This window comes from Sesamum indicum, linkage group LG3 (assembly GCF_000512975.1).
Source record: "Sesamum indicum cultivar Zhongzhi No. 13 linkage group LG3, S_indicum_v1.0, whole genome shotgun sequence".
In the NCBI taxonomy this organism is placed as follows: Eukaryota; Viridiplantae; Streptophyta; class Magnoliopsida; order Lamiales; family Pedaliaceae; genus Sesamum; species Sesamum indicum.
Window position 1 is genome coordinate 1471383 of NC_026147.1, and position 22917 is coordinate 1494299.

At 38.2% G+C, this 22917-nt stretch overlaps 6 protein-coding genes across 6 annotated transcripts; 3 read left to right on the forward strand and 3 right to left on the reverse strand.

The window, feature by feature from the left end:
* Positions 654-2564, reverse strand: LOC110011771. The gene is made up of 2 exons (XM_020693023.1): positions 1473-2564; positions 654-1283 (listed from the first exon to the last, which is right to left on the reverse strand). The coding sequence occupies exons 1-2, from the start codon at positions 2562-2564 to the stop codon at positions 654-656; spliced, it is 1722 nt and encodes a 573-aa protein (XP_020548682.1).
* On the reverse strand, positions 3852-6026 carry LOC105157071. The gene has a single exon (XM_011073365.1). It carries the CDS (start codon positions 6024-6026, stop codon positions 3852-3854), a length of 2175 nt encoding a protein of 724 aa, XP_011071667.1.
* LOC105156970 lies at positions 8878-9795 on the forward strand. Its single transcript, XM_011073248.2, has 2 exons — positions 8878-9295; positions 9400-9795. The coding sequence occupies exons 1-2, from the start codon at positions 9182-9184 to the stop codon at positions 9670-9672; spliced, it is 387 nt and encodes a 128-aa protein (XP_011071550.1). The 5' UTR covers positions 8878-9181; the 3' UTR covers positions 9673-9795.
* Positions 11312-13625, forward strand: LOC105156971 (peroxiredoxin-2F, mitochondrial). The gene is made up of 5 exons (XM_011073249.2): positions 11312-11590; positions 11704-11733; positions 12403-12561; positions 13059-13153; positions 13239-13625. Exons 1-5 carry the CDS (start codon positions 11387-11389, stop codon positions 13342-13344), a joined length of 594 nt encoding a protein of 197 aa, XP_011071551.1. The 5' UTR covers positions 11312-11386; the 3' UTR covers positions 13345-13625.
* Positions 16875-18961, forward strand: LOC105156973 (uncharacterized GPI-anchored protein At3g06035-like). Its single transcript, XM_011073251.2, has 2 exons — positions 16875-17039; positions 18309-18961. The coding sequence occupies exons 1-2, from the start codon at positions 16970-16972 to the stop codon at positions 18812-18814; spliced, it is 576 nt and encodes a 191-aa protein (XP_011071553.1). The 5' UTR covers positions 16875-16969; the 3' UTR covers positions 18815-18961.
* Positions 19174-22337, reverse strand: LOC105156972 (peroxisomal adenine nucleotide carrier 1-like). The gene is made up of 5 exons (XM_011073250.2): positions 21992-22337; positions 21180-21411; positions 20623-20769; positions 20356-20516; positions 19174-19890 (listed from the first exon to the last, which is right to left on the reverse strand). The coding sequence occupies exons 1-5, from the start codon at positions 22120-22122 to the stop codon at positions 19611-19613; spliced, it is 951 nt and encodes a 316-aa protein (XP_011071552.1). The 5' UTR covers positions 22123-22337; the 3' UTR covers positions 19174-19610.

The following is a 22917-nucleotide window of genomic DNA, read 5'->3' on the forward strand; positions in this document are numbered from 1 at the left end:
TTCGTCAGCTCGCGTATTTTGCTAGCCTTGCGCATTGCATCTTTCTTAGAACATGTCTAGGACGCGTCTTTTTCAATTCGCGTTTTTCTTGAGTGCATCTTTTTCAGATCGCACATTGGACGCGTCTTTTTCAGTTCGCGTTTTTCTTGAGTGCGTCTTTTTCAGATCGCACATTGGACGCGTCTTTTTCAGTTCGCGTTTTTCTTGAGTGCGTCTTTTTCAGATCGCACATTGGACGCGTTATGTAGCGAATAATAATAAAGATGTTGGAAGTCGTACGAATAATAATAAACAAAGGAACTTTGATATATCTCATTGGGTAAATTATAATGGTTACAAATGCTCAATAACGCAGTGATTAACATGGACACAACCTTCCTAACCTTGGAAATATACAATTGGTGGTCTGCTAGAAGTCTATGCGCAACCCGTTCTTTAAATGGCCTTTCGCAGGTTCCCTGTTCGATCTCTCGGTTGATGGCCTTTCACAGGCTCCTAGTTCGATCCCTCGGTTGATGGCCTTTCACAGGCTCCTGGTTCAATCTCTCGGTTGATGGCCTTTCACAGGCTCCTGGTTCGATCCCTCGGTGGATGGCCTTTCACAGGCTCTTGGTTCGATCCCTCGGTCGTTCGCCTTTCACAGGCTCTTCGCTTCAAGCATAGAACTTCTTCAAATTCTGTATGTTCCAAGGGCGTGATAAATCGCGACCCTGCATATCCTGCAACCGGTATGTGCCCTTCTTTCTGATCTCAACCACCTTGTACGGGCCCTCCCAGGGCGGCTCCAGCTTTCCCACGTGTTTTGACGCCTCCACTTTTTTCAGCACGAGGTCTCCCACCTGTAATTGGCGGGGTCGAATTCTGCGATTGTGGCTCTTCATCATTAGGCCCTTGTGATGTAAAATTCTGGCATATGCGGCCTCCCTCTTTTCTTCGATGACGGTGAGGTCGAAGCTTCGTTCGGCTTGGTTCGCCTCGGGCTCATACTGCATGACTCTTTGCGATTCCTCCCCAATTTCAGCTGGAATGATGGCTTCGGTTCCGTAAACTAGGCAGAAAGGGGTTTCGCCCGTAGCGGTTCGTGGTGTTGTGCGGTAAGCCCACAAGACCCCGGGCAGTTCGTCAACCCACGATCCCTTGCTCTCGAGGCGAGTCTTCAAATGTTGCAAGATCGTTCGGTTCATCACTTCGGTCTGTCCGTTCGCTTGAGGGTTCGCAACTGCTGTGAAGTGTTGTGCGATCTTCAGCTCCTTGCACCATTCCGTAATCTTCCTGCCCTGGAACTGCGTGCCGTTATCAGATATTAGTATCCGGGGTATACCAAATCTGCATATGATGTTCTTCCATATGAAGTTGATGACTTCCCTCTCCGATATTTTGGCTACTGCTTCCGCTTCGACCCACTTGGAGAAATATTCAACCGCTACAATGATGAATTTCTTTTGGGCTTGTGCAGGCGGAAAAGGTCATACGATGTCAATTCCCCATTGGTCGAACGGACATGCTATCTTGATTGGTTCCATCGGGGTCGCGGGCTGATGTATCAAAGAAGCGTATTTCTGGCAACTCTCGCATTTTCTCACCAAGTTCTTGGAATCTTCGACTAGGGTGGGCCAGAAATACCCTTGTCGCATCACCTTCTGAGCTAGCAATCTCGCTCCTGAATGATTGCCGCAGATTCCTTCGTGTATTTCTCGCATCACGTACAAGGCTCTTTCTCCATCCAAGCATTTCAAGAGAGGGTCGTCCGCTGTTCCTTTGTAGAGCTGACCCTCTAGCAACGTGAATCGGGCGGCTCGAAATTTGACTCTTTTTGCTGCCAGTGGATCGTTAGGCAAGGTACCCTCTTCAAGATACCGTATGATCTCGCTCATCCACGATTCTGCCTCTGAGACGACCTGGATTTCTGTTCCACTCACGAGGGCCGACTGTTCGCGCACTAAGGCTGTGATTTTGCGATCTCGAATTCCATCCATTGCCGCACCAAATTTTGATAGAGCATCCGCTTTGTCGTTTTCTGCTCGGGGAACTTGTGAAACGGAACATCCACTAAACTTTCCCATCAATCGCTGCACGATCTCTTTATACTGTGTCATGGTTCTCTCTCTCGTCTCATATGCTCCTTCAATCTGCATAGCGATCAGCTGTGAATCGGTAAAAACCTCCAGATCACGAGCACCTGCCTCATATGCTAGCTCCAGTCCTAGTACCAATGCCTCGTATTCCGCTTCATTATTTGTCATCGGGAATGATAGGCGAGCTGCAACTTCTATCTCGACTCCCTTGGGTCCTTGGATCAACACGCCTGCTCCTCCGTTGTTAGCATTAGAAGACCCATCAACATGCAACATCCATTTCGAACAGGTGTGATCGGAGGCGTCGGGTTCCTTCGGGTCGCTGGACAACTCTGTGATGAAGTCTGCGAGCACCTGTGCCTTCTGGGCTGTCCTGGGCTGGTACTCAATATCGTGTTGCCCCAATTCGACCGCCCATTTGATTAATCTTCCGGAGGCTTCCGGTCGCGACATCACATGCTTAAGGGGGTGGTTCGTCAGCACCACCATTTTATGCGACTAAAAATATGGTCGTAGTTTTCGGGCAGTTACTACTAATGCGAGGGCGAGTTTTTCCATCTCTGAATACCGCAATTCTGCCCCTTGGAGCATTTTACTGACATAGTAGACTGGATTCTGACTGTTAGCCTCCTCTCTCACCAGCACGGAGCTGACCGTGTTCTCGGACACTCCAAGGTACAAGAATAACGTCTCTCCATTTTTAGAATTTGCAAGCAACGGAGGTTTGGTGAGATACTCTTTTAGTTCTTGCAAAGCCTGCTCGCATTCTGGAGTCCACGCGAAACTCTTGGGTTTCCTCAAGGCTTTGAAGAATGGTAAGCTTCTGTCAGCCGATCGAGATATAAATCTGCTTAAGGATGCGATCTTTCCCGTGAGCTTCTGCACCTCCTTGATCGAATTGGGCGATCTCAGACCCATTATAGCTTGAATCTTTTCTGGGTTCGCCTCTATTCCTCGTTCACTGATCATATACCCCAGAAACTTTCCCTCAGTCACACCAAAAGTACACTTGTCCGGGTTGAGCTTCATTCCGTGCGACCTCATTATGCTGAACGCGTGGGAGAGATCTTTGATGTGGTCCTGCGATCTCTTACTCTTGACCAGCATGTCATCGACATATACCTCCATGGTTTTTCCGAGCAGATCACCGAACATCTTATTAACCAATCGTTGGTAGGTTGCACCCGCGTTCTTCAGTCCGAACGGTATCATGTTATAGCAATAAATCCCCTTATCTATGACGAAGGAAGTTTTGTCTCTATCCTCCTCTGCCAGTTGGATCTGGTGATATCCTTGGTATGCATCCATCATCGAAAAGAGTTCGAATCCCGCGGTCGAATCCACCATGGTATCGATCCGAGGTAGCGGGTACGGGTCTTTGGGGCAAGCCTTATTCAGATCCGTGAAATCCACACACATTCGCCATTTTCCTGAAGACTTCGGGACAAGTACTACATTGGAAAGCCAATTCATGTACTGGACTTCCGATATATATCCGGCTTTCAGCAGCTTTTCAACCTCTTGCCTGATAGCTTCGTTCTTGTCGCTACTAAAAGTCCTCTTCCTATGCTGCACAGGTCGAGCCATCGGGTCCACATTCAATCGGTGTACAATACCCCCGGGTCAATTCCGGTGAAATCCGATGGACTCCATGCGAACATGTCCGCGTTCTTCCGCAGGAAATCAATCATGGCCATCTCTCCCTCGTTCATGCTGGATCCTATCCGGGTCGTTTTGCTGGGATCCTCTGTTGCGAGCTGAATAGCCTTGTATTCCTCACTGGGCTATCCGGGTCGTTTTGCTGGGATCCTCTGTTGCGAGCTGAATAGCCTTGTATTCCTCACTGGGCTTCAAGTGCTCGGCTTCGTACGGTCGGGATTCCGCATCCTCCCTAATTTTTTGCTTCTTCGACCTTGGCTCTCCTTTTATCGACAAGTTGTAACATTTCCGAGCCTCCTTTTGGTCGCATGACACTTCATCGATTCCGTATTCGGTGGGAAACTTCATCTTCATATGGTACGTAGAGATGACCGCCCGGAATGAGTTCAGTCCCGGCCGACCCAGTATGACATTGTACGTGAACGGGGTATCGACCACCAAGAATTTGACCATCAGAGTTTTTCTTTTCGGCTCCTCACCCATGGACACTGGCAGCTCAATCGTCCCTAGCGAGGCCACTTCGCTTCCTCCGAAACCGACTAGCGGGGTCTTTACGGGTTCGAGCCTCGCGTTCTCCAGCCCCATCCGATCTACCACATTTTTGAAGATTATGTCCGCTGAGCTCCCGCTGTCAATCAACACTTTGTGGACGGTGAAGTTCGCAATATCTAGCTTGACAGTCATGGGGTCGTTCTGTTCTCCACCATCCTCCAATCTGTCCGAACTGTTGAATGAGATGGCCTCTTCGTCCTCCACTTTCAGTACAAATTCCTTTTCTCGAACTGATCCGGCCATTCGAGCGCATCTCTTCCGTGTTCGGCTCGAATCTCCCGCGGTCGATCCTCCCGCAATCGTATATATAACGCCCTTGGTGGGTGCATTGTTCCCGCCCGTCGGGGCTCGGTCGGTCCTTGATGGGCCCGGGTTCCTGTCGCGATCACGGCTTCTCGACCTGCTCCTCCTTCCTTCCCCACCGATTTTACAATTCGGGGGTACGCGATCTCGAAAATGCCCCTGTCTAACAAGCCTTTCGATCTCATCCTTCAGCTGATAGCACTCCTCTGTATTGTGCCCCCTCTCCCGGTGGAAACGGCGGTATTTGTTAGAAGTTTTCTTCGAGGGAGTGTATCTCGTGTGTCTTGGCCACTTTAGCACATCGGCGTTCTCTACCATCATCAGGGCTTTCTCTCGAGACATAGCTAAAGGCGTGTAATTGTGATACTTCGGCACGTACTTGGGCTCCTTCCGTTTCTCTGTTTTAGGCTTGTCGCTTGCTCCTCCCCTGCCCTCTTGAGGTCGCCTAGGGATGTACTCTCGCTCCCTTCGTTCCGAGTCTTTCATCGCGTTCATCTCCTCTTCGTCGATATATTTCTGTGCTAGCGCCATCAATTGCTCGACATCGAAGGGCGGATCTCGTGCGAGGGCGGAAGCAAAAGAGCCATTCCTCAGTCCGTGAATGAGAAGGCTCACAAGCATATCAATCCTTAACTCTTGCACCTCCAGAGTCTCATTGTTAAACCGACCCATAAAGTTTTTCATCGTTTCATCTTCTCTCTGCCGGATGTTGAATAGATGTGTAGCGGACCTCTTTTCTTTCTTCTTGCTCGCAAAATGGAAGTTGAATTTTTGCACGAGCTGTTCGTAGGATTCGATGCTTCCTCGGGGCAGGTTTGTGAACCACTCTTGAGCTTTCCCCGTGAGTGTGGTCGCGAACAATTTTGCTATTATCAGGGCTGATTGTCCGTAAAGATTCATCACCATTTCGAAGGCGGGCACGTGCTCCTGGGGGTCTCTCATCCCATCATATCGCCTCAGATCGGGTACCCTGAACCCCGGCTCGACAGTTTGAACGAGGATGTCGTTACAGAAAGGGGAGTTCTTGTTCTGCGAGACAATCTCCCCTCGCTTCTTCAGCTCATCGATCTGCTTATTCAAGCTGTGTACTTGTTTGCCCACGCTTTCTACTTCGGCCCGGGACATCACGGGCTCCCTTCTCTTCATGCGTCCGTGGCTGCTAGAACCTGCATCGGATGACGCCGGTCGCTTGCTCCGATGTTCCTGTTCCCCTTGCACCCTTGATTCTCTTATTGGTTCCACATTCTCAAATAACTGCCTTCTAGCAGTTTCCTTGACCAAGGGGGTCGCTGTTCTCCTTTCGTATTCCACGATTGCTTTTCGACTTGCCTCCTCTATCATTCTTTGCAACTCGTCTTGAGTGATTTGAATGGTTGCACCTGTTCCTTTCCTGGGTGTCTCCTCTTCCGCAGCATTTCTCCTCGATGAACCTTCCATAATGATAAAGAATTCTCAGATGTTCCCACAGACGGCGCCAACTGATCCGGGTCGAATTATTCGATCTCCTGAGACGGTCTCACCAAAGATTGACTAACTCCTCCGAATCAGATTTTGGATCCCCTGAGAATAAAACACGAACCGTGAGCTCGTCGGGCACGTCCCCGACAATGACCCTCCGACGCTCAAGTTAGGTTGATCGAGTGAAATGTATGCGATCTCAGAGTTCGATCTCAATTAATGCATAACAGTTACCTCATTTATGGCGTATCGGGGTCTATTTATAGTACACAGTTGTACGGCAAGTACTGGGCCACGTGGCCTCATCCTGCTGATTCACATTCTGATCGAACGGTCGTCATTGTCCGGGTCTTCCGTTGGTTCATGTGACCTGGGTCGGGTCCTCTGCGACCCGCCCGTTACGAAACACGCGGATCCGGTCACGGAAATGACCATAATGCCCTTAATGAAGGGCGTTTCAGTCTTTTTGCAGGGGGATCATATGTACACCCATCACAACCCTTAGCCTTTGTTGCATTAAGTGTTGTTTCCTTGTTGCGATATTATATATGTTTTTATAATTTAATCTACTTAAAAGTTGTGGAGAGTGTTGGTGGTTTATAGTGCATAATATCGACTTTCTTGCTTGCTACATACAAGCACTTGTTTCATTTCTTGATTTTTGTTAGTTTCAACATCTTATTTTTGTTATAAATATTAAAACCGCCAAACCACCCGAAATCACATATTTGGTTTTGGTTTTAAAAGTGTTAATTTAAAAAATTATTTTATAAAATCGCCAATTACAATTTAATTTAAAAATAATTTCCAAAAAATCGAATTCGCACAGTGAGCCCCGTAACTCCAGGTTAGTTTACACTTGGTGTTTTGTGCTATGAGTACTTTACTGGTTATGTACAGGGTAAATTACTTTACTTTTTTTAAAATTTGTCATAATTATGAATACTCTTTGTTATTTGAAAAATTACAAATATCTCTCTCAAATTAAAAATAATTAATAGTCCTTAAATGGTAAGATAAAAAAAAAAAAACTACTTTACCCTTGTTGTTTTTTTTAAAATAAAAATATTTAAAATAATATAAAAACAATCTGAGGGTGGATAAAGAAAATAATCTATTTAAAATATTAGATCATAAAAATACTTTATGAAATTCTAAAAATATATATAAAATTATAATTTATAATCCGAAAGGACATCTGGACAGTTCACTATAAAAATTTGAATAAAATATAATAGAATGAGCTCGTTGGTACACAGACATTAAAATCAATAAGATATTTATAATTTTTTAAATAATAATGAGGTATTATAATTATATTAAATCTAAAAAGAATAACTGTAATTTACTCTTATATATATTTTTATTTTTAAAAAGTGAATTATGTGTTAATCATCCAACATGGATGTAGCACCTTCAACACCTTGTGACCACCAATTCAGCCCTAGAAATTTGCAATGTATCATGTGACTCTTGGTTTTTTTTTTTTATAATTATTTTTAAATTTTAATAAGTTCGTTTAATTTTAACTATATGAACTGTAAAACTACCATTTATAGAATCTTATCATCCCCAGAATTTTATTTCATCCAAATGTTAAAGAATTTATTTTCAAATTAAAAATAAAACATTTTATAAGATTCAAAATTTATTATAAAAATAGGGAAACATACGCTACCCTCCTTTGAGGTTTGGTATAATAACAGATAAGTCCTCCGTAGTTTGAAAATTTATATTTAGTATTCCTGACGACTGATGTTTGTGTTTATCTAACAAATAAATCCATCAATTAGTGAAAATTTAACGAATTTGCTGATATTAGTAAAAAAATTTAATACAAATTCAAATTTACCCTCGATTGACTTATGGCTCTCTTATTACAGGTGAAACAAATCTTTCTAACCAAAATACCCTTAAAAGGTGTGAAGATATACCTACTCACATGCATTTTCGTGTTAAATATATAATAATAATTTGATTGGAAAATATTCATTTGACCTACAACGGGTCAGTAAATAAGTCAATCGAGATTAACTATAGATTCTCATGCAATTTTTTTGTTAATATCAACAAATTCGATGCATCTTAATTATCATGTGTCTATTTATTAGACAGAAACAAACGTCAAGAGTACTAGATATAAATTCTCAAACCACAAGGGATGTACGTATAATTACACTAAATTTTAAGAAATGGACAGTTTAATCATTCCTAAAAAGTATAAAGTATATAAAATCTTTCAAATAAAAATAATTAAAAACAAGACAAAAAGTACTATGGAGTGTTTGGAGTATAGAGTGAAGTGTGAACCAAAACTAGTGGATGAGAGGAATAGAGCAAATACATCCACAACCAAGCGCACACTCTCTCTTGATTCTTAATCTATGTTTGGATGAGATATGTTAGATTTTTGGGGTCTTTTGCTTTACCAGCAACTCTTCCTCATCCCTTTCCCCACATATGGATAACATCCTTAAAAAAACACACACTTGTTGATATCTTTGTGGGACTACATTGCAGCCTAACTTTTAAAGGTTCATAACTTAAAATCGTCGGACGGGGACAATCACAATCATAAGTATAAGTAAATCCCATTTAGATTTTATACACGCAAATGATTAAATATCATAATTTTAACTCGTGGGAAAATTATAACCATTTATAACGGACTAATAACGCCGCTCATATAAATTTGTATCGAGCTGTGAATTACTGGAGTAACACATGATGACTTCATCATCCATCTATCGGCGGCCCTCCACTTAAATCCCATACATAAATGATTGTAATTGTGTCAATGCATCTTTAAAATTCAAATTTTGAAAAAAATCACAGCTATCTGTATACGGTGAATCTCATTCGAATTCTAAATTGTTTGAATTCGATGACCGCACCAGCCCCGAACCAGCTCACATAGGCCTTTATCTCCCCCCTCACTGAGCCTTATTCCTCCTCTATTTAAATCACTTGGGCCTCACATTCAACTGGGGAAAGAGAAAGGGGTTGTAGAGATTTTAGAGAAAAGGGAAGAGAAATATCAAAATGGAAAAGATGAAGTAAAGTTCTCATAGATATTTGCTCTTTCTCATCCAAGATTCTTGTCTGAGTGACTCAACACACACACACACACCCCTATGGAAGGAGGTTTGGAGTTTGACGATGATGTCTTCTTTGCACACCTAAGCAAGCAAATCTCTCTTCTCATCATGGATGATGATGATGATGAGGACTTACTCATTGCAAATAGGGTTTGTTTCCATAATTTCTCAAATAATAAGAGTAGTTTCTGTAATTTATCATAGTTAGGAGGTGTAAAATGTAATTACTGAATCCTTGTGATATTTTGTTCCAGGCTCTCACTCAAGCAGTCCATCCAGAAGTACAGGCCTCATTTCCCAGTTATGATCAGCAAAAATTTTGCAAAATAGAGAGCAAAGGCACCGGAGTTTTCATCCCTCGTTCGTCCCATCCCAGAAGAAAAAGCACGAAGCAAGGGAGATCTATCGCCTCCGGCAACAAGTCTCGGAGGCTTTTCGACCGTAGCTCAAGAGGGTTTCCTCGGATAACCCATAGCGACAACATTTGTTCCTCATACCATGATTCGTCTAATCTTAGAAGATGTTAATTAGTTAACGATGTTACATAAGCGAATTTTGCTTATATGAATCGGATATGAAATCATCGATCAATATGTGAACGATGAGACTTATATTATACTTACGTGTCATATAAGTATGATTTCATATATATGACAAAAAGAGAATATATCTTAGTATTATTCTTTTTTTGTCTTAAATTTGTTTCTTGAGAAATTTATAAAAAATTGTTTGAGTTAACTCATGGAAAATAATAAATTAAGGTTTGATACAATCTTTTGTTTGATAAATTTTCAGGTCAAATTATTCAAACTCGACTTAGATTATTTGAATTTTTTAAATACAAAAGTTAAAGGTGAAATATTAAACAAAAATCCAACCAACTATCTTTCTTCAAAATTAATTTTTATAAAATATAATTAACTAACAATTATATTCTTGTAGAATCAATTTTCTAAAAAATTCATATGAATCTCGCACGCACACATATATAACGTTGCGTTGTTAATGGGTATAATTTAATTGATAAAATTGAGACACCACCATCATAAAATCATGGGTTTATTAAATTTTAATTCATATGTCGGCGTTGGTCTATTTTAATATTAGTTATTTATTTATAATAAATATTATTATAATTAACTACAGATATTTTAATAATCAGTATGTTTATTAATAATTTATAAAATTGGATAACAAACTATCACAAAATATTTAATCCAAATATATTTTCATTATACACTACAAAATATATAACGTTTAACCATGATATAAATAGTCGTAGCAAATAGTTATTGATCACAGCCATGCAACGGTTGTTGGCTATAGTTTTTCCGAGGGTGGCTAAAATATTTATAATGACTAAAAGCCATGACAAATATTTTTGTCATAGCTCTTAGCTATAGCAAATAATTTTTTTCATAATGAAAAAGCTAATTTTTGCATCAATTGCATCTAACTATGGTTAATAATAATTATTTATCATAATTTTTAATTATAGTCATTAAAATTGTAGCTAATAATAATTTTTTTTAATGATGTCTCATGTTTACGTAAAAAAAAAAAAGAATTTTAGAATTTTTAGAATTGTGGTTACTTTTTTTTTAAATATATAATAATAATATATTTTTAGAATTTTAAATTATTTTTATATAATATAAGTTAAATAATTTATTGAATCTAGACCTTTTATTTTTTTTAAATCTAACGATTGAAATTAATTGATTAGATCTAACGATCAATATTTGATCAAAAAAGATCCAATAGTCATTAATATAAAAAATAATATATAATAAGTAAGGGTATAATGATCGAATTTTTAAAAATTAACACCGTTAGTTGGATTTAACAGAGATGGGCGATTGAGTTAAGTTTTACAAAACACAGAGGAGCCTATTCTCATAATAAGAGAATTTATTTTGCAGACTTTTTAAAACACAAGGGAGTTTTATGCATTTTGTTCGGTATTCTTAGTGGCTGATGTATGAATTATGAGTAACAAAGGTTATTATTGTTGTGATGGACCTACTCCTTGTGAAGATTTAATGGCCCAACAACTCACAAATAGAGCAGAGATATAATCCAAGTCGAACCTCCCATCTGCTTTAAACTCGTGCTTCCAAATCTAGCGATTTTGGCGTCCCCACATGCAGACCTAATAGCGTGAAACAGATTTGTGTAGACAACTCTGACTGTAAAGAAGAGAATAGAGGAGAATTTGAAGAGATAATTAGGAACACGGCTATGGCTTCCTATGCGTTGCTGAAGCGGACGGGGTTTGTGAAGTCAGTGGTCAATGGATTCAGAGCTTCAAGGGCGTATGCATCGGTTGCGGTGGGGTCGGACTTGGTATCGGCCGCACCGGATGTCTCCCTCCAGAGAGCTCGCTCGTGGGACGAGGGCGTTTCGTCCAAATTCTCCACTACTCCTTTGAAGGACATTTTCAAGGTCCCACAAATTTTTTTAAACCGAAAAGGAATTGAAATTTTAGGATTCTGTTAGGGTTTTTGGTTTTGTGTTGTTGATATGTGTCGTTCTTGTTGTTGTTGTTATGTTTTCAGGACAAGAAAGTTGTCATCTTTGGGCTCCCTGTAAGTTGTTTGAGTTCTTTCCATTTTTTTCTCCTTTGTTTTTCATGTCTTTGCCACATTGGTTCATCACTATGTGTGTGTGTGTGTGTGAAGAAGTAATGATGGTTTTGTTGATATGTGAATTGTGGATTTATGTCTTTTTAATTTTCCCTTGTTGATTGATTTAGTTTATTGTATCAAACGAACCCTTGTTTCAATTTTTTTTTACAGCCGTTCAATTGATTTAAAGAGGTTTTAGCACTGGTGGTTTTTGCCATAATGTCATCAGATTTTCATGTTCGACATAATATCCGTCTAATGAACTTTAGTTAAGTTTTATAAACAAAGAGGAAATTAGTTTACAAATTACTACATGCTTCTGAAGATCCTATTTGTATGTCATTTCCTTAACAATTTCAATTTGGAACCACATGAAGGAAAATATTGCTCTTTTCTTTTCTCACTGTTCCTTTTCGATCTAGGTTTTCTTAGAGGAAATTGTTGATTTTGGTTATCTTCATATTTCATGTTCAGTCGAAACAGGAACCGGTTTGTAAGATTATTTTAAAAATAGTTAAGCATTTATCTTTAAGAAACGAAATCAACATATCATTAGCAAAAATATCCGTCCAATGTTTTTGTAAATGCATTTTCTTCATGCTTATATGGGTTTGGTTTTACATTCCTAAGGGTGCATACACTGGAGTTTGTTCGGCACAGCATGTCCCTAGCTACAAAGACAATATTGATAAATTCAAGGCGAAGGGAGTTGATTCAGTGATATGTGTAGCCGTCAATGATCCCTATGTACTGAATGGATGGGCAGAAAAGCTTCAGGCCAAGGAAGCTGTAAGCTACTCATTTATCTTATCCTTCTTGATTTCTGGAGAAAATAAGCATTTCCTACTGTTGTGATTTTACTAAGGTTTAGTGAGTCTTTGAGCTACGTGTTCGGCTGTCATAGATGACAGAACTCTAGGATGGATGAAATTTGATTTCAGGCATCAATTTGCAGACTTTTCAAGTGGAGGATCAAAGATTCTGACTTAGCATTTGAATAGTGGCTCTAAGATTGTTAAATATTAGATAAGCTATTCTGCGAATACTTAGTTGATACTGCCTTCAACATTGTGTGTTTGTTTTCTAGTGGAACTAATACCTTACAATGACAACCAACTATGATTCTTTGTAAACATTGTTGTCTATATGTTGTCTTTGCTGTGAAGCTTGGTATAAGTAACTTCAATGGTTATTGTTCACTCTTTTATCTTGCAGATTGTACTGTCATTTCTAGTCTTTATGAATCTTTGATTTCTGAATCGCATTCTTAATCATGCTGCTGTCAGATTGAATTTTATGGAGATTTTGATGGGAGCTTCCATAAGAAATTGGACTTGATGATAGATTTATCTGCTGCTTTACTTGGACCTCGGTCTCATAGGTACTTGCTCTTATTTACTTATATTGAGTAAAATCTGTCGATCCATCTTGAGAAACTAAAGGTTTGCCTTGTTCTTCTTGGACAGGTGGTCAGCTTATGTGGTTGACGGCAAGATTAAAGTCCTTAATGTGGAAAAAGCACCATCTGAGTTTCAGGTTTCTGGAGGAGATGTCATTCTCGGACAAATTTGAGTGTAGATATAGTTTGTTCCTTTAGTCACTGAGATTTTGCTGCTGCCTGGTTACTCCTTTTAGGCTTGACAGCTAATAAAGCAATATGGTTCACCTGAACTTGGATTAATCTGAATTCAATCCTCAGAATCTCTTCTTGTACTGCCTTTACGATGAATTAACTTTGTTGATCATTTGTGTCGATATGATGTATATGTCCGTCACCCCTCTCCTTTTGAGGGATTCTTTTCTACTTCTGAACTGAACTGCGGATACATGGAAATGCATACATTTCCTGCAAATGTGTTGATAATTTGTGTACAATGACCGATTAGGTTTTTGCCCAACAACGAGCTCCCATTGTTTACAATTGTGAGTTCATGGGCTCGATTCCTAGAGTTACTGCCACTGTAGTCCTCGGGTTCCACTTCTCATCTCCTCGGCCTCAGCAGTGGCTGTTCAGGTGTACATCATTTCTTACATCAGGTATGTACTGTTCATATAAAGAATACAAAGACACACATCTCCTGTGCTTTAGAGATGCTCAATGAATCATATTGAATTCCTACATCATGGAATGGTTTGGACCTGTGATATTACAGTCCCATGAAGTTTTAATCGAGTTCTATGATCCCACTAAAGAAACTGAGGAGATTAGCTATTTTATTTTTCTAGGGCATTTGGAAGCACACTCCAACACTTGATTTAACAAACCACTCATTCTCATTTGCAACATTGGCTGTAAGCAACATGCAAACAGGCTCCCTGCTAATGTTCCCTTTGCTTCTCTGCTCAAGTCGTGCATCAAACTCCACAAACTCCCCATTACAGAACCTGGCAAGCTGCCCGTTGGTCCCAAAGAAACGAGCATGACGGTGCAGACCTCCAGGGCCGACAGGACAATGCGGCTGTCGACAATGGCTGCCATTTTCTCCAGTGAGTTTTCTTTTCTTTTGATAGGGAAGAAAGTGAAGTTTCAAAGACAATGAAGGCTTTGTAAGGCAGTGGGAGTCAAGGGAGTGAAGGGTCCAAGAATGGTTGCATGGAATTGGTGGGGGCTCAGCCACTTGACATAAACTCAATTAGCAGGGCTATGGGCGTTTACTGAAATGTCCTTAGATTGAAGAATATCCTATTGTTTTCTGGGATTTCTGGTGGGCTCAGCCACTTGACACTAACACCTCCCAGACGGTGTAGTTGCAATTTGTAAAAGATATGAGGGGTCTCTATAATTTAAATTAAGGAAATTTCAATATAATTTACCCTATAAAATATCTCATAAGATTAAAATATAATATATCAGGAGCTTATAAGCTCTTCAATAACTTATAAGTTAATACTTATTTTAAAAAACTTATAAGATCCAAAACATCTTATTTTTTGAAATCTTATAAACTCTTTTAAAAATAATTAGCCGAACACCGTCTTGAGGAGCTTATAAGCTTAACCAAACAACCTCTTAGTTACCCATAAACTTCTCCAGATTTTTAAAAGGCTAAATAGCATAAAACCTCCATCTATTTAGTTAAAAATTCCTCTGTATTTTAAACATAAACGAAAAACCCTTCCGTTCGATTTTTAACGTAGCTCAATAATACCTCTCCATTGAATGTGACTAAAGACGTTAATTTTTGTACAAAGGGATCGTTACGCCTCATTTATATATTATTTACTTTTAATGATTGTTGGATTTTTTTTTTTTAATTTACAAATATCCTAGAATTTGTTGAATCTTAAAAAAATAAAAGTCCATATAAATAAATTTAGAAATATATATTATTGCATATTATAAACTACAAAAATAAATTATTAGTTTATTTAATATAAATTTAATAAAATTAATCACTAATCTCCTATCCTACTGCCCCACCAAACCTCGCCCTTACCACCCCTCCCCTTCCCATGCGAGGGGGGTAGCGACGATGTTGTCATCTTCAATTTGAAAAAATAAAATTTTTAATTAATTTAATTAAGAATAAATTTTAAAAAAAACAATTTTTTGAGAAGTTTTAAAGAAAAAAATTAAAAGATAAGAAAATTATTTGAAATAAAATACTAAAAGAAAATAACAAAATTTTCATTGTTAATACATATACTAGTAATTTAAATTGTAAATTTCAAATGTTATTTACAATGAATAATATAATTTATTAAAATATATTTATAATTGAATAATAAGTTAAACTAGTTAATAAAATATTATTATTTTTATTATTATTAATTAACATTTATATTGGTATAGATATTTTCAATTTTTAGAAAATAAAATTTAGTATATATTTTATGTATTGTGATTTTTTACTTTAATTTTAATTTAATATATAAATTTTAAAAAAAATAATTTTTTTTGGTATTTTGATATTTAAATTAATAAAAAAAATAATTTTTTTTGGTATTTTGATATTTAAATTAATATTTTTAAAATTGAGATTTTTTAGTCTATTTTTAAAATACAAACATAGTGTTTGATTTCGATTTTGGACCATCTCAAAACATTGAAATATTTGGCCGGAATTATTTTACCCATTTTTCACTAATTTTTAGATGTTTTGAAACAGTGTTATGAGGACAAGATACACAGAATAGGTTCAGAGCCGTAGTTGTCATTTTCTTTCATCATTTGTTCACGTCGAAGCCACTGCGTTCTGCTGCCCTTTTTTAAATACAAATATATATTTTAACCACTTAATATTTTGTACATAATATTGTTCTACATTATTGAAATAATTTGAATATTTAAAAAATATAAAATAATATATCAATTCTACGCGGTTAATTCAAATATTACATTATTTGAATAATATATTTAAACTTATCACCTCGATTAGAACGTCTAACAAAAATATTGTTAATCCATTACTGAAGTCATTTAATTATTTATAAAAGTGTATTTATATAAATTATATTTGTTCTTTTTCATACATATATAATTAGAAAATACTATTTATTTTATTCCATTCACAACCAAATAAATTATATATATACTCATACAAATGTATATAAAACATATATAAAAGAGACATGATTTGACAATAAATAATATTTTTTTCTCTGACACTGAAAAAATCAAACATACCATACTTATTTTATATTATCTCAAAAAATAAATCGAATCATACACATTATCTCTAACACATACTTATTTAGCTTTATTTTTCTCTCTTTATCTCCACAGAACATACCTAAAAAAGTTAAAAATGAAACCAAACACATTGAAAAAGCTATTAACTATTCTGTAGAAATACAGAGGGTATATCTACTACTCTTGTGATTTGTTACTGTGTACCAACTTTCTATAATTTATTTATAAAATTATAAATGTTAAATTATTTTTAAGCAATCTAATTTCAATATAATGTTTTTATATAACTTATTTGAGAGAGAGAGAGAGAGAGAGAGAGAGAGAGAGAGAGAGAGATCATATCTGGTAAAATTGTATGCTTTATAATGAAGTCTCACCAAATAGTAAATTGAAAACGAAATGTTAACGAAACGACACCGCAGCAAGCATCATGTAGTACTGCCGCGTCAAGAAGAAGATTTTTCTATATATGCACAAACTCTCTAGTCTTTCTCACTCCGCCGAGCGAACCTTCTCCACAGAAACTGTTGTTCTTCAGCTCAATTCATCAAAGACAGTTGAGCAATGGCGTCTCTCCAGAAACTCCTTCTCCTCTCTCTACTCTTCCACTCCCTTCTCATCATCAAATGCGATGGTAAACACTTCCCCAACTATTTCCAACAAGCGCATTTCATTGTTTTCTTCATCTTTCACAAGATTTAGTTTCTTTGGTTTAAATTCCTGGATTTGGATGGTTCTTGATACTATGTTGTATGATAGAGTGGTTTTAGCCAAAAGGGTTCTTCTTTTTTCCCTCTTTGTGTAAATTTGAGTAATTGCAAAGATGGGTGCAGAAGAGTTGGGTTGAAGATCTGAATTCTTGCCCCCGATCATTTTTTTGTTTTTTAATGTGTACGGAACTTGACTTGTTTAGGTATTGGGTTCTTGGATTTGCATTGTGGGACGACTGTGTTTGTGCTCCTTTTGATGCTCTGTTTCTGGTTATGTTGAGCTCAGATTGGTCTTCTCTTTTGGTCGTTTATCTGTTTTGAACCCAAAAAAGGAAAGCAAAGTAGAAGAAATAGGAAATTTCACTGTTTTTTAATTGTAGTTTTGGATTTAAGATCTATTTGTGTTTGACTCGTGTGTTTTCTTGCTGTTCTTGAATGTTGTCGTTGATGGGTAACTTAAGATCACACATAACTTTCTCTTCAGACTTCCCTTTGAAGTTTGGTATAATTATAATTAAAGTTGTTGCTTAATGTGAACGCGTCTTCTTCCTGGATGCTAGATCTATCCTTCCTAATGAGAATCTTCTCTCTTTTTCCCTTCCTTCCCGACCCAATTCTAATTCTGAAATTACCACCATAATTGTTGTTAAGGTTTGTTTTGTTACCTTCTGTTTTCAAGAGCGTGTGCGTGTGCACGCCCATATCTTCCGCCTTGAATTTTAAGCAACCATCACCAGAATTAGTCAAAATGTGCATCGTTCATATTCAAATGGTCTGTGAACTTGGCAATGTGGGTTCTATATTTGCGGTAGCCGAGCAAAGTAATAGATGTAAGATTTCCAATGCTTTGGATGTGAAATCGTCGCAAAAGTGTCTGTCTTAACACTTGCCATTTATGAGTTGTAATTACTCAGTGGTTGTGTTTCTATATCAAAGCTTGATTTTCTCAACAAGTAGCCTCAAGTGCTTTGTGATCAGATAGCTCGTGTACTACATCTTTTATAGCTGAATTGGCTATCATTTCATGTAGTTGTCTCACAACTTTAAGATCTCTCAGCCTTGTTTTTCTCTGCTTTGATTGTTCCTTTCAAGAGTTCATTCTGCACTGTCTTTTTGGCTTGTGTTTGCTGTGTTTGATCTTTAGTTCGAGATCTGCATTACGAACTAATAATCTTACCTCACTTTGAACGCAGATGACGAAGACAACCTTCTTCAGGGAATTAACCAGTACAGATCATCCTTGAACTTGACAGCCCTAACCAAGAATGACAGAGCAGAATGCCTTGCTGATGAAATAGCAGAGCAGTTCAAGAACCAACCTTGTACCAACACAACAGGTTCCAACACCGTACCAGGCACTGAACCCCAGTACTCCGACTATCCCAAACTTCTAGCAAAATGCCATTTGAATGTTACCACCACGAGAGACGGGCAAATAATGCCCGCTTGTGTTCCCAACCTGGATTCAGGTCTTGTTCTTTCCAATTTCACAAAGTCACAGTACTCAGGCTACCTAAACGGCACCCAGTACACTGGCATTGGGATTGGATCTGAAGATAACTGGATAGTTGTTGTCTTGACTACAAGCACACCTGAAGGAAATTACTCGCCCGGCACTAACTCAGACAATGGGGCAGCCAGCCTTACCACCATCAGCCATATCGTGTTTTTATTCATCAGTTTTTTGCTGTTATTATGAAGGGATTTGTGAACATATATACATATATATTTGTTGGCATGAGTTCTTTTTCTTGAGTGGAACATTCTTCATAGGCTTCAAAACCTGTAACTTGTGATTGGATCAAAATTAAGGTTCTAGTTGCAAAATAATCCTGTTACTCTGACATCCTTTAGATTTTCTATCATTTCGTCGGAAAGCCTCGTTACTGAAATCTCCTGGGCAAATATTTTGACACGAGGACAGGGATCTAGTTTAAACTACATGTAATTCACCTAGTATGGAATCAATCTTGAGTTACAATGTCTTGAGTTGCATGATCACGTCATTACAAGGTGTGGTTATGGAGCTTCTGGAAATAGTATAATGCACCGCATACATAGAAACAGAGCAAAAGGCATATGCAGATACAACAGTAGACGGTGAAAAGCCAAATACTTGTTTGTGCAAGAAGCAAAGCACCAATAGTATTTCCTCAAAACTTTACTATGACAATACACTCACAACTGACTGTCACTGCCCCGACCACTTGGTCTGAGGAAGAGGCAAAAATTTTACAACAGCAGTTTCATTCTATAGGCCACTCTAGTGAATCTTGATACATCCTTGCTCTCCAATGAATTAGGACGACAACATAGGTTCTGTTCCTAATCTTGCTTAAATTGTATACTAACAAGTGAATTACAATGAAGCAGAATCCTTCTTGGTACTGAGAAATTCAGCCATGGAGCATCTTCACCTTTATTGCATTTACCAAATCACTCTGTTAAACGATGGACAGTACGTTAACACCTATAGGACTTAACCCGAGACTTCTTCAAGAGCTCTTTAACCGGGTTCTGGTTACAAACATAAACCTTCTTAGTGCAAGCATTAGGATCCATGTAGACTTTGTGATCTTCTCCTTTATCATTAAAAGCAATGCTGAACTTAGGACAGTCTTGAGGATTTGGGCCTGTAGACCTTTGAAGAAACCTAGTAAACCTTCTTTTTCCCAAATTGCATAGAGTGCCCCGGACACTGTTTTACGGGATCTTAATCGAGCATTGTCGTTGTTATTTTCATCAGACTCAGCTGACTGAATCACCACTTTACACCTGTCCAGAATCCAGATCCTTGGTTTAGTGATGCTAACTTAGCAATCAGATCATAAGAAATATAATTAGTTTCGGAATGGAGTCCCTCTGCGAATTGTTGTTTTGAGTTGAAGAGCCGACAGATTTAGTTGAAGTAGATTACAGCGACAAGCAAGTGTAAACACCGACTAACCCTTCCCCCCTTTGAAACTATAGAGACTTCCATTTAAAGTCCTCCGTTAAGGAGAACATTCTAATTACATCCCTTATAAAATTAGACACAGAATAATTACACCCCTTATGTTTTTGGAAACAGAATATTAACATGCCATCAAGTTTATGATATTACTGCCAGTTCAAACGAAAAGGGGTGGCCTGTAACATCGTAACTTCAGAGGAGAGGGGTATTTGTAATACACTGCCAATGCTTACTGTTGTAATTAATCATTCAGTTTATAACAAACATGAGTGAGTAGATATTTTTACCTTATAGCTGGATATGTTACACAGGTAGCAATGCATTTTGAGACGGCCCCCAACACAAAAGCAGAAAATGCAGAGAGGGCTTCCGGAGCTGTTACATCACCACTGTTTTCCCTATTCTTCTTCTTCAGCATTCTCTGCTTTAACTGATCAAAAGCGGTATACTGTACACAACTATGACCAGAATCAGAATATCTTTCTCCTTTTTAATAGAACTTAAAGTCAATCTACTCCGGCACCAAATCTTAGAAATGTAAGAGAAGCACCAACCTGAATGGAAGGATTTGCCGTTAGAAGAAGAGAGATGCCGAGACCATCAAATAACTCGCTCCAGGTGCTCTCTGAGAGAGATTTCTGGAGCCCCTTGGATTTCCCAAAGTCACTTGTTTGCATCTTTGAAGATGCTGTATCCAGCGGCTGAATTAACAAATCAAATTGTCACTTACAGTAAATATTAAATAATTCAGCTATGTGAAAAGAATCAAGACTAATACAACCGGCAAAATATCATGACCAAAAAGAAGCAACATGCTGGACAATGTAATGGAAGTCCTCAATAGGATTATTACATGGATTATACGGACTATGTATAGTATGAGTTTTATTACAGCAACTTATCAAAGTCTTCCTTGCAATTCTAGTGTGGTATTTAAGATGATTGGTGATATCTGCTTCTTTCAAATGGTAATAAACCTAACATGAAATCATGATTTCATTAACAAGACATAGTTATTAATTAGATCACCCAGACATCAATCCTCATTCAAGATGAACTGTACAAGAATCCACAGTTTGAAATCAGAGGATCCATTGGAACACTGCCTTGCCTGTGTAACTATGACTGTGCATGCACCAGCAGCAGCTGCTATGATCAAGTTGGCTCTTGTTCCTATAGATTTAGCTCCGCTTTCCCTCAAGTAAAGTCTCTTCAGAAAGCTGTATCCGTAGAAATAGATAAATTGTGAAATGAAAGACTGGAAGTTCTTTGTTCCCAGTCCCTGGTACAAAGACAACACTTGACGTGTGGATATTGCTTCCCACAGGACATCTGAAATGTTCCTGCCCAAATGAGAAACAACCAATTCAGATTACCTTCCGAAAACTCATACGTATCTGCATTATAAGACTCGACAAATAGACGAGTCAGTAAATTGAAGTAGTGGTTCAGACCACTGATGTTTTAGACTTGAACAATGTTTCACAGAGTCAATTCAAGTTCTTTGAGGTTCAACAATTGCCAAGTGTTTTTGTCCAAAATTCGAGATAGCTAAGCAATTGAGCAACCAAAGAAACAACATGAACCTGGTTTGACAAGACAATCACAAGTTTCTTGAATATGAGAAAGACCAATATATCAGTCAAGTCACATGAAGGGGAAACATTGGCATCAACAAGAACAGGTAGGAAAATGGACATTCCTGATAAAGACGAATCACCAAAGAACAGACCACAAATCACCAAAAAAGACAACCCAAAACAGGGGCAAAAAAACAACCAAATTATCAAGAAAGCAGAATTCTTGATAAGTTTCCACCATCACTGCAGGCCCATCACACGGTTTCAAAAAAATTCACTGAAATTCAACAAGAAAACAGGATGACACCCAAAAAATTGAAAAAAATAGTTAAACAGAAGGAACCTGTATTTTTTATGATGATGGGCTCGATTCTCAGCTTGATACTTAGTCTTGCAAGTATCAAGTGGATACAGAATGGTGGTGCTCACCAGTGAACCCACCGCACCGGAAGTCGCCTCCACTAAAGATTCCATATCAGAATCTATTCAACTTTTGGACGCAAATTACGATTGCTGGAACTGAATTCGGGTGCGAGAGTAATCAAGAAATTAAGGTGGGGGCACCGGCCAGCGGAGGTGGAGAATTTGGGAAGGAGGCATGTCATTTATAAGCCGCCAAGATTTGGGTGGGAGTAATCGTGTTGGGGAACGTGCGAGGAATGGGCGTTGGCAGTGTAATAAGAAGTATTGGCTTTTCACACGTTGTAGTAGTGTTGTGAACCGGAGCTCCTTTTAGATTGGCAAACAAAAAGAGAAACGTAGTTTGAATTTTGTGAACTTCGGAGATGTCTATTAAGTTTGACTGAGTAAAATGCGTGACAATATTTGGGACTTGGAGCATGAGGTCTGCAGGTCAAATGGTAGTCAATAATTCTTGAATGTATAGAAAATAAGTTTGAAATCAACAAATTCATATATCTTCTCTAACTCACGATTGAATATCTCACACACATTTTCAGTGAACAATTCTGTTTTCTGGATGTTGTAGATTGGTCAACATACTCGAGAAGCTTCATAATCTTGCAACATTGATCTTGCCATCTCCATAATTGTTCTGTTTCTCTTTTTGAGACTCCATTTTGTTAGGGATTATAACTGACTGTTGTTTGATGTTTGATACCCTTTTCTTCATAGAAGTTGTCGAATTTTGAGTTGTTATATTCTTTTCCCCGATTGCTTCTGATGACTTTTATGCTTTGGCACTTTAATTCTCCACAAGAATGTTGAACTTCTTGCAAATCTTAAAGACTTCGGATTTTTCTTGCATGA

Bases quoted from the DNA above. Each gene is read 5' to 3' on its own strand.
- LOC110011771 (XM_020693023.1), bottom strand. From the start codon at position 2,564: ATGGTGGTGCTGACGAACCACCCCCTTAAGCATGTGATGTCGCGACCG. The intron at 1,284-1,472 runs GTATGACCTTTT...AACGGCACGCAG, and splicing joins ACCAATGGGGAATTGACATC to TTCCAGGGCAGGAAGATTAC.
- LOC105157071 (XM_011073365.1), bottom strand. From the start codon at position 6,026: ATGGAAGGTTCATCGAGGAGAAATGCTGCGGAAGAGGAGACACCCAGG.
- LOC105156970 (XM_011073248.2), top strand. From the start codon at position 9,182: ATGGAAGGAGGTTTGGAGTTTGACGATGATGTCTTCTTTGCACACCTA. The intron at 9,296-9,399 runs GTTTGTTTCCAT...ATTTTGTTCCAG, and splicing joins ACTTACTCATTGCAAATAGG to GCTCTCACTCAAGCAGTCCA.
- LOC105156971 (XM_011073249.2), top strand. From the start codon at position 11,387: ATGGCTTCCTATGCGTTGCTGAAGCGGACGGGGTTTGTGAAGTCAGTG. The intron at 11,591-11,703 runs GTCCCACAAATT...TTATGTTTTCAG, and splicing joins CTTTGAAGGACATTTTCAAG to GACAAGAAAGTTGTCATCTT. The intron at 13,154-13,238 runs GTACTTGCTCTT...CTTCTTGGACAG, and splicing joins CTTGGACCTCGGTCTCATAG to GTGGTCAGCTTATGTGGTTG.
- LOC105156973 (XM_011073251.2), top strand. From the start codon at position 16,970: ATGGCGTCTCTCCAGAAACTCCTTCTCCTCTCTCTACTCTTCCACTCC. The intron at 17,040-18,308 runs GTAAACACTTCC...CTTTGAACGCAG, and splicing joins TCTCATCATCAAATGCGATG to ATGACGAAGACAACCTTCTT.
- LOC105156972 (XM_011073250.2), bottom strand. From the start codon at position 22,122: ATGGAATCTTTAGTGGAGGCGACTTCCGGTGCGGTGGGTTCACTGGTG. The intron at 20,770-21,179 runs GCAAGGCAGTGT...TTGTTAATTCAG, and splicing joins GCACAGTCATAGTTACACAG to CCGCTGGATACAGCATCTTC. The intron at 20,517-20,622 runs GTTGGTGCTTCT...AGTTGTGTACAG, and splicing joins CGGCAAATCCTTCCATTCAG to TATACCGCTTTTGATCAGTT.